This window comes from Mesocricetus auratus, unplaced genomic scaffold, assembly GCF_017639785.1.
Source record: "Mesocricetus auratus isolate SY011 unplaced genomic scaffold, BCM_Maur_2.0 Super-Scaffold_100676, whole genome shotgun sequence".
Lineage (NCBI taxonomy): Eukaryota > Metazoa > Chordata > Mammalia > Rodentia > Cricetidae > Mesocricetus > Mesocricetus auratus.
In genome coordinates, this window is record NW_024429266.1 from 78,538,156 (window position 1) to 78,548,357 (window position 10,202).

General features: G+C 36.8%; 1 protein-coding gene across 2 annotated transcripts; it reads right to left on the reverse strand.

The window, feature by feature from the left end:
* Positions 1 to 307: 307 nt before the first annotated feature.
* On the reverse strand, positions 308 to 6,523 carry LOC101832132 (serpin B4). Of its 2 annotated transcripts, none has more exons than XM_040738690.1 (8): positions 6,417 to 6,523; positions 5,654 to 5,830; positions 5,154 to 5,210; positions 4,035 to 4,163; positions 3,234 to 3,351; positions 2,272 to 2,414; positions 1,678 to 1,833; positions 308 to 1,020 (listed from the first exon to the last, which is right to left on the reverse strand). In XM_040738690.1, the coding sequence occupies exons 2-8, from the start codon at positions 5,813 to 5,815 to the stop codon at positions 616 to 618; spliced, it is 1,170 nt and encodes a 389-aa protein (XP_040594624.1). In that variant the 5' UTR covers positions 5,816 to 5,830; positions 6,417 to 6,523; the 3' UTR covers positions 308 to 615. The 2 variants fall into 2 exon arrangements, with proteins under 2 accessions (XP_040594624.1, XP_005081504.1); XM_005081447.3 differs by having other exon boundaries at positions 5,654 to 5,827; positions 6,417 to 6,475.
* Between the last annotated feature and the right edge of the window lie 3,679 nt (positions 6,524 to 10,202).

The following is a 10,202-nucleotide window of genomic DNA, read 5'->3' on the forward strand; positions in this document are numbered from 1 at the left end:
CAGTAAATCCATAAAGTTTTCTTACCATTAAAATAATAAAATAAGCATGTATAGAAATATATCTGCATAGCACTCCATCTTAGCATAGCTGAGTTTGTATTGAATATTTCCTTCTATACGATTAATATATTTCCAACTTATATTTCTTATGTATGATTGACCTTTTGCAGTTGAAAATACAATGAATAAATAAGTTGATAAAAATCATTATTTTATTGATAATATTGTATGAAATCATACAAATTAGAAACATATAAAGAGCCCCAGATATCTCCCAAAGTCAAAGAAATATAGGTGTTTGTATTAATCAGTTAAAAATATGTGATTAACTTTATTTAATTTAAAACAGGTCACAGATAGATGTTAGATTAAAAGAAAATACATTAAAATATCCCCTTATCCTTTTATTGAACTTGTTCTTTTTTGCCAGAGAATGTTTGTATGGAGGAACTAGGTTTATATTGGTGCATAGAAAGTGAAAAATAGAGATTTTCTTCTTCAACACTACATTCTTAGTGACGATTCTGAGATGGGAAATTAAAATGAAGCAAGAGAAACTGTTGTTTCCAGGCCTCAGTTAACTTCAGTACCAGTAGCACAGTAGAACAATAGCACTTAAGGGGAAGACAGTCTGCCAAGGAAGAGGATGCTGTTGTTCTTCTTGTAGTTGATGTAGAAAAGGAAAGGGTGATCACAAGTAACAACTTCGGGTATTGATATTGATGTTACAGAGACTTCTACCCCTGTGGCACCTGCAGCTTCTGTCCCCTCTTCATTTACCTCAATAAAGGACTTGTGTAAAATATTAGACACCACAAGACCTTGACTGCCACTTATGCCCGAGAAGTCGGCCTTCTGAGGAATGAAGGCATCCACCATCCCCATGTGTTCCAATGGAGCTGGGAGGTCATACTTCTCTTCCACTTTGAATCGAGGTAATGATAAATCCAATTCTACTACGTGCATATTCTGTGGGCTTGTCCACTCTATTAACTTATCAGCAGTGAGCTTATCTTCAAGCTATAAAAATATAAGAAAAGAAGTTGCCATGATTAACTAAAAGCCTGTAACTCACATGAGCAATGAATTAAAGGGAAACCTTTAGCAATAAATATTATAGGTACTGTATTTTATAAATATAATAAATACTGATAATTCAGTATAGATATTATTTACTTAGCTAGCTTGAAATTACATATTATTATTACCAATATTCAAAAACAGAATCACTATTTTGTACAGAATAAATTATATCCATTATTGTTTATGGTGCCAGTCACCTGTTACTTTTAATAGATGTTTTTTTATGTTTTCCAAGCATAACTACATTCTATAGTTACTATATAATGCTCTAGGTTTTAAGTTTTTTATTCAAAATATTTATAAACATTTTATACATTGTGATTTATTTCTTTCAACAAAATTTGACTTGTTCCTTACTATTGGTATGAAGTTTATATTTAATGTATATAGCTCTATTTAATTACTAATTAGGCAAGCCTTCAGTGTGTTTCAGGCTGTGTGCAGAACACTTGTAATACAGGATGAAACACCATATATCCTTTAAATTTTTTAATTCTTGTCAAGTTTAATTATTTTCATTACTGTCTTGTTTAAATTTGATAGCTTAGGAAGAAATTAGGCAACAGAAGGAAGAGTCGGAGACACAAGCTTTACCTTCTTCAGACCATCGATTTCATCTGGTAGTAGGATAAACATGCTTAGTTCTTTGCCTTTGTATGGTAGTTCCACAATCTTGGCCTGTACATCCTCCACGAAGTTAACGTTAAACTTCCTTCTTTGTTTCATCATCTGGACAGGATTACTAGTACTCTGTAACAAATCAATGTGTCAAACATCCAGGGAGACACAAGATAGCATAGATAATGTTGCTGAGCTACCCAAACACATCAATATCTTTTGAAGAGATAATCTTGAAATTATGTGAAGTCCAAAGCAATAATTGTCTCTAGTTAAATAAAGTTATAAGAATAAAACATATGCCGGGCGTTGGTGGCGCACACCTTTAATCCCAGCACTCAGGAGGCAGAGGCAGGCGGATCACTGTGAGTTCGAGGCCAGCCTGGTCTACCGAGCGAGTTCCAGGACAGCCTCAAAAGCCAGAGAGAAACCCTGTCTCAAAAAACCAAAAAAAAAAGAATAAAACATATATCATACTTTATTTTGTACTTTCCATGGCATCACTTATATTTAAATTGAATCATCCACATATCGTCATAAGACATTATATAAATAAACTGTGATCAATACCTTGTTCAGCCAAAAATTTTCTTCTACAGTCTGCTTTTCATCAAATTTGTGATCCCATTGTCCTTTGAAATACACTGCATTCACTAGAACCATTATAGTGTCACTGCTCAGGCTCCCATGAGGAAATAAGTCTTTGATTTTGCCTGCCAGGGAAAGAACAAAATCTCTATCATCAAAGTAGAAGGAACTTGTCTGTAGGGTGCTCTACGAGAATTGTCCATTGATCGCTTATCACTTATTCATTCAAGTCATTACTTGAAGGAGAACTGACTTGTTCATAAGACATAGCCTTCCTCATAGCCTTATAAGATACTTGGGATGGACATATAAGTTCTTGTCATAGGAAATGTATTTAGGTTACTGTCTGGGTGATTATGGCTAACTCAGTGAAGACTGACAAGCTGTTTTGGTCTACTCTGTCAACTTACCTCTGTTCCTCCATCACTCCATAAGTTACTGTTTCCCCCCTTCAATTTAAGGTTCAATAACAAAAGTGTTATTCTATCCAAGGCCTGATTGTTCTTTTAACAAGTGAGGAGAACTCTACCATCTGAAGTACATTCCTGACAAAGTCAAACACAATTCCAGGTGTATCCTCCTGTTCACTTTCATTTTGGACTGCTGCGGGCTTGGCCTATCAAGAGAGTGAGATATGGGATAGGTGTCTAAAGAGTGGAAGCTTTGTTGTCATCTGCTCTAGGTGATGAAGACATGATCCAAGATGACAAGAAGTGCCTTGTTTTCCTCCCTGACAAAAGAGAATTGGTGACATAAAGAAACAGATACGATATCAAAATGTTTGGGAGGCGACTTCAGATTCTCAAAAATACCACTAACTAAGCTAAATGTAAATGATTCACCTGTTTTCACTGACAGGCTTTCTGTTAACTTCTCCATACTTCATATTTATGGAGATCACCCCATCATCTCTGGTACTTTCCCCAGTGACCTCCCACAAATACCATTTGTTTGGCTTTCCACCCAGGAATTAATCTTCTTTTGGCTTTCTTCTGCAGCATGTACAAAATCAAGTGATTCCACATTGGCTTGGTAAAACTCCTTAATGTCTTCTAAGAATTCCTTTGAAATGTGAAGGAATCAAAAAGAATTAAGAACAATTCAAACATTATTTAAATTTTATTATTTGTGATGATACTATAATCTGATAGCAGACCCTGACCACATCTGCTATTCTGAGACATATAGATGTCTTAGTTAGAGGATAATATGTAGGCAATGAGTGCACAGTGAAGGCTGGTATGTCACTAAAGTCAATACCACACAGCAAAAGGCAGGTGGAAAAGAGGCCATGACTTGCAAATTTAATAGTAAGCTGCACCAAGAGAGCTGATTTGCTCCTGAGCTATCATACCACTAAATTAAACCATTGCATTTCTCATTAGATTACATTTTCAATACAGGAAATGCTATTCTCAATGGTATGTATGAAATTCTTTCCAGAATTTCCCCAAGCCTGCCAATTCTGGAAACACCATAATCTCTGTGATTGAGTCAGTGCTGAGTTATTACTAACATTTCATGACAAACTTGGCTGACTTACATTCTCTCTTATTGGAAAGTTCCTGAGCCTATGCTTGACACGTATATCACTAGGATCTTGGACAATCCAGTGGGTTAGAAATGTGACTATGGGACTTGTGCTCCCTGCACAAATGTTGCTTCTCTGAATCTGCCTGGCTTCACTCTTACTTATGGCCATTCAGACACTAGATTAAAGGTATGCAAGAGCAGCTGCAGCTTACCTGGAGAAATGGGAAATCCTTTGCTCCATAGATACCATTGGCAGACTTCAGGTCATAAGCATCATTGGTTTTGTTTAATTGAGTCATAAGCTTTTGAAACTGGTGATGGACATTTTCTGATTGTTCATCCTTCAATATCAAAAAGGGCGTTCATTGAATCCTTCTGGTGATGTAAATAATAGACTCAAAATAAACACCCAAACACCTGTAATCTCAAAGACAACTTTTTGAGTGTTCTCTAATATCTGTTATATTTTATCTTAAATATGCCCACTTTGCATTCAACTTCTTCCAAAAATGCCTTTCTTCTTTCTTTAGCACATTACAATCTGCTGCCTTTTGAACTAAATATGCAGTGCTTTTAGGCTGTCTAGGCTTTTAATTGTCTTATGGTGGACATTCTTGGTATGTAAGGTAGTGCATGCCCACATTTAAGGACTGGACTACATGTCAGGAGTCTAGTCTGAGTACAATCTAAATTAAATACAAAGAGGTTCAGAGAATTTAATGACCTCTTTAAAGAAGTTAAACTTACTTAAATTCAAGTTACTTAAATAGATGTGATAACAATCATTTTCCAAGGTGAATTTGAATGTGCGCATATTTCTCTTAATATGTTAAATTAAGATAAATTGTTTTAGTAATATTATTGTGATATTTACTGTTATCTGACAGTAACAATAGCTAATCATTCATCATGCTTTCTTATTTATAATAGGCCAGACATCTTTGTGTTTACATATGTTGAGTCATATTCCTTTTTAATCCCACTTTACTGGAATGCAGACCCAGGGATTCAGGTCACCTGTGTTTTTTTCATGTTCTCCATCTGTGAGGGCAAAGAGCTAGAGCAGAAGCTAAGCCATCTTATTTAGATCCAGTGCTGACCTTCTTCTGTGCATAAAACAAACTCATGAACATAATGACTGTGAGACAAAAATGTGATACTACTCTGCATCCTCATCTCTTTTGTTTGGAAATTCCCTTTCAGATTGATTTTCTAATTGTGAAGTGTTCACTTTAAATTATAATACTTTAAACTATGTATATAAATGTTCACTTTAAATTATAATGTTAGTAATCTGTAGTTCTTCTCATCATTAGGTGCCCTGGACTTACGTGACAGTCTGTAGATTTTTCCGTTGTCTTCTTTGTGGTTCCATTGAATTGAAGAACCTGGAAGAGATGGCAAGCGGGACAAGAAAACTTTCCTTAAAGTTCTGTCCAAGTCCAACAAAACGAAAACAGAACAAAACCCTGAAAAACAAATAAAAAATTAGAAAAATTCCCCCAAACTTTAGCACAAGTATTTGTAAGATTCACCAGTCATGTGAATAGATGCTCATCCACTCATTGCCCAGAGAACACCTCAATCCATATCCCTCAGAGTTTCTGTTCACTTTTAGTTGTTGGGCACTTGAAGGCAGTCCTCCTAGCCCAGCACCCAAAGGAAGTCCAGGAAGCATCTGGAGCATGTTTGGGAAGGGTGTGTCCATCCCACAGTTTTGTGTGCAGTCATGGCAATGCCTACTCAACATCATGTTCTTCATCTTAGGCCTCTGACTTGAGGGATGGAGAGACAAATTCAAACTGGTCAACAAAATGAAGCTTACACCCACCTTCTCAATTTGTTGTTTAGTGTTTCCTTTGGCTCCAAGATCCAGCATTGCTAAAGCTGTCATGATACTGATTGGGGAGCAGAAGATGTTGTCCTCTGTTTCTCTGAGCTGACAGTACAGCTCAAGTGCGAATTTTGTAGTTGCTTCAGCAAATGAATGCATGGTGACCTTAAACTGCTAGAGTAGCATGAAGTCAGCACAAAGTTAAAATGACTTCACTAAAGAGACCATCACTCTGTAATGAACATTTCTCAAAGGAAATGACATGTATTATAAGATTCCGACAAATAAATTTATTATCAGTTTTCAATTCTTCTATAATGTACAAATGTTAATCTTGTAATTAGCAGTCATGGACACAGTGTCTTTAAGACTTTTACATAGAGCTAAAAGAGAATCTTTTTATCTTTCCTTCCTCACCAGTTGTGCTTGGTTTGGATGGAAAAGTTTTGTAATGAATTTCAAGATAAAGATTTCTGTAGCTAGCACCCAGTTAGCTGTCTAAAGGCACCTTCCAACTTTTCTTTTAACATGTGGTAGTTGTCAGACACAATCTCTATATGCTTGGGAAAATATGTATGTTTACTTAGAAATAAATTACTTAGATAAATAACAAATTAAGTGGCGGAAGCATTTAACTTTTCTTTGGCAGATTAAGAAAAATAAAATCAGGCAAAATATCATATACACATAAAATGAAATACCCCATTGTTATCCTCAAAGGTAAATCATACTTTTTTGTATAGCGGCTGGAAGCACTTACTTGTATTTCTGAAGGAAGAAGCAGCCAGGAAGGATATGAGACTGTGTGTGGCTTCTCAGCTCTAGAATATATACCTCTCTCCTTGTCACCACTGCCTCGTCATTTCAGCGGCGTTTCAAGTAAATCAACTTCAGATTTCGTAACCAGGTTAGCTTTTCCAGGTATGCAAATTTGTGAGAAAGGACTGGCTTAGTATCTTACCATTGTACTTCTCCATGGTGCACAGCATAGGTTGACTTTTAACTGTTATCAATCACTGACTCATCAGAATTGCACAGAGGTGCTTTTCTAATGGAAATGACATTACTTTAAAATTTCATCCCTGCTATGTTCCTGACAACTCTGTTTTTCTATGTGACACCCTCTTCAATTATCCCAATAAAGCTACTCTAATTTTAGGTTGTTGAATTTTCTTTAAGCCACACTGAGGATACCACACAACTAAAAAGCTTACATTAGTCACATTTTCTTTATGAAAGACTTCATTAATCCTGTCAATTTCTCTAGCAATTATTCTACACAGAGAGAAAGATAGTGCTCATTCTAGAACAAAGAGATACTAAAGACTCTGGAGAGGAGTGCTAATCTCTCCATGACATTCTGCCTTGCCATAGTTCTTCCTTAAGCCCCCGGAAGCTGTGCTGGACTTTTCTGTTGCTTAAAGAATGTGAGAAAGTTACTTATCTTGTCCTGACATTCCAATAACTAGAAGAGCAATTGAAACAATGGTTTTATTTGAACGACAGCTTTCTAATGCTTTCTATGAAAAGCAAACAGCAGAACAACCTATTCTTTCTGACACAGTAAGTTATCTGAGTTGTTGAACCTTTTGCTCTCACTTCACTGCTAATACACCGATTCTTGCTTATGAATACTAGGGTCAAATATGCAAGAAATAATAGGAAGAGATTGAAATAGTTATTAGGTTACTTATATGAGATATCACTGATTATTCAATGTAGATATTTATAGTTCTAAATTCCTGTCTTAAAACAACTATCACTGTATTCTACAGAATCTAATATGTTGTGCTTCAATTTTCATTTGATTGTACGAATTTTCAAATTTCTCTCTTGAATTCTTTGATCAACCCATAATTGTTCAAAAATGGTCTAGTCAATCTTTTTCTTGCTGATTTGTAGTCTTATTCAACTGCTATCCAACAGAATATAAGAAGCTATTTTAATATGCTTGCATTATTAAGACTTGCTTAATGACTTATTTTGGAAGAATTCCGTTGGATACACAGAATGTGCATTCTGCAGCTATTTTTGTAGATATCTGTTAAATTCCATAAAGTGGTTCCAAAGATAGTAGAATAAATAACAAAGAACTGAGCTAGATTTTGTGAAATGGAAACTGAAAGAACAATAAAAAGAATCAATGAGACAAAGATTTAGCTCTTTGAAAGGATAAACAAGTTTGACAAGCCCTTTGGCAAACTAGCCAAAGGAAGACTAGAAGACTCAATATAATTACAGAGAAAGCAGGTGTATTAAACAGATTGTGCTCAAGTCCAGATGATCACTGGAGAGTGTTTTTAAAGCTTAGTGTCTTAGAATTTCTATTGTGATGAAACATAATGACCATACACAATGTGGGGAGGAAGAGTTGATTTAACATCTGTGTCCATATCACCGTAATCATTGAAGGGAATTATGGCGGTGAAGCCAGCAGGACAGGAGCCTGGAACAGCAGCCATGGAGGAATGCTGCATACTGTCCTGATGGAGAGGCCATAGAGGAGTGCTGCTTATTTTCTTGCTTTTACACTCAGGATGTTCCACCTCACAGCTTCTGCTGTTCCAGGTTGTTATCCTGTGGTACTTGAATTTCTTGGATGCTGGACTCTCCTGCAGTCACTGGACTTCTCTTTCACCAGTGGCCTCTCCTGGGATCTCCTCAGACACTCTGATCCTGATACATGGTGCTAGCCTCAACTTATCTCCATGACCCCTTCAATCATGGCTGTCTACTGCCACTGAGGCTGCACCTTCAGCCAGGCCTCTTGCAGTGGCAAGTCTCAGCTGCTCTTAATGCCTTTGAAACCAGCACCAGAGGGATGATTCTTACACATCACTAAGTTTGACCGCAAGCAGAAAATGCATTGTTGTTCCCACCTTGGACCATAGTTTACACGAGTTAACCCTAAGGAAAGATTTTCAAATTTATGATCCTCAATGATGCAGGTCTCTTTTTAATCACAGCTAATTCTTTAGCTACAACCCACCATATACAAAATATCACATAAAGACCTTTGGTAGATAGAGTCTTTTGAGGACTCTTAAACTTCTCCTTGAAACTTCATAACAGACCTCCATCTCTTAACATTATCATCTAAGTTCTCACAACAGCTGATTAAGCTCTGAAAATTCAGTGGTTTTTCCTACCCAAGTTTCAAAGTCCTTCAACATTTACATTGCAATACACTATAAAATCTAGATGAAATGATACACACACACACACACACACACACACACACACACACACACACACACACACACACTGGATGGCCTGGATGTAGAGGGAGAAAGTATTTTGCATATTCGATGCAATAACTGTCAAAATTCCAACAATAATATTCATATAAATAGAAAGAATCAAGTCTAAGATTCAAACAGAAGTATAAAAGATTTCATAGACAAAGTAATATTGAGTGAAAAACATAATAGGGATATTGTAATTCACAACCTTACTTACTTAATAATATCAATATCAAAAATCCAGCATGGTAGTGGCCAAAAAACCAGACATGAAGACCAACACAAATGGAACGGAGGATTCAGAGATAAACACTCTCAGTGACACCATCTGAACTTTGACTAAGGTGCTACCTTAAATGCCCTTCCCTGATAATGACATAAATGGCTACCTTATATGCCATCCTGGAACATTCATTCAGTAGCTGATGGAAGCAGAAGCAGACACACACAGCTAAACTCTGACATGAACTCCTGGAATCCAGTTGCAGAGAGGGAGGACTGAGGAGCAAAGGGGTCAGCACCAGGCGGGAGAAACCCACAGAAACAGCTGACTTGGTCATGGGGGAGCTCATGGCTCCCAGACTGATAGCTGAGAAACTAGCATAGGACCCACCCAGATACCCTGAACGTGGGTGTCAGTTAGGAAGCCTGGTAGTGGATCAGTATTTATCCCTAGTATACAAATGGACTTTGGGAGCACATTCCACATAGAGGGATGCTCTCTCAGGCCTAGACACACGGATGAGAGCCTAGGCCCTACTCCAAATGATATGACATGCTTTGAAGATCCCCTGTAGAAGGCCACACCCTTCCTGGAGAGCAGAAATGGGATGGGATAGCAGGTTGGTGGGGAGCTTAAGAGGAGGGACGGTAGAGGGAACTGAGATTGACATGTAAAACAAGCTTGTTTCTAATTGGAATTAAAAAAAATGTTGCTGACAGTTGCTAGAATTTCAAATGACTTCTTTGTTTTCATTTCGTAGTTTGAAAGCTTTATATCTTGCATTAGAAGCTTTTTATCCATGTTAAGTTGCTATTTTTAAAGGGTGATATTTCCCTGCTTTGTTTCTCAGCCCATTTATCATCTGTATATAGTAGGGCTACTGATTTTTTCAGTTAATGTTGTGTCCTGCCACTTTGCTGAAGATGTGTATCAGCTGTAAGAATTCCCTGGTAGAGTTTTTTGGGTCACTTAAGTAAACTATCATATCATCTGCAATTAGTGAATGTTTGACTTCTTCCTTTCCAATTTGTATCCCTTGATCTCCTTTTGTTGTCTTATTGTCCTAACTAGAACTTCAAGT

Coding starts and splice junctions, on each gene's coding strand:
- LOC101832132 (XM_040738690.1), bottom strand. CDS start 5,815: ATGCATTCATTTGCTGAAGCAACTACAAAATTCGCACTTGAGCTGTAC. Junction 3,352..4,034: donor AGGATTTCCCATTTCTCCAG/GTAAGCTGCAGC, acceptor CACATTTCAAAG/GAATTCTTAGAAGACATTAA. Junction 2,415..3,233: donor GGTGGAAAGCCAAACAAATG/GTATTTGTGGGA, acceptor TTTCCCTGGCAG/GCAAAATCAAAGACTTATTT.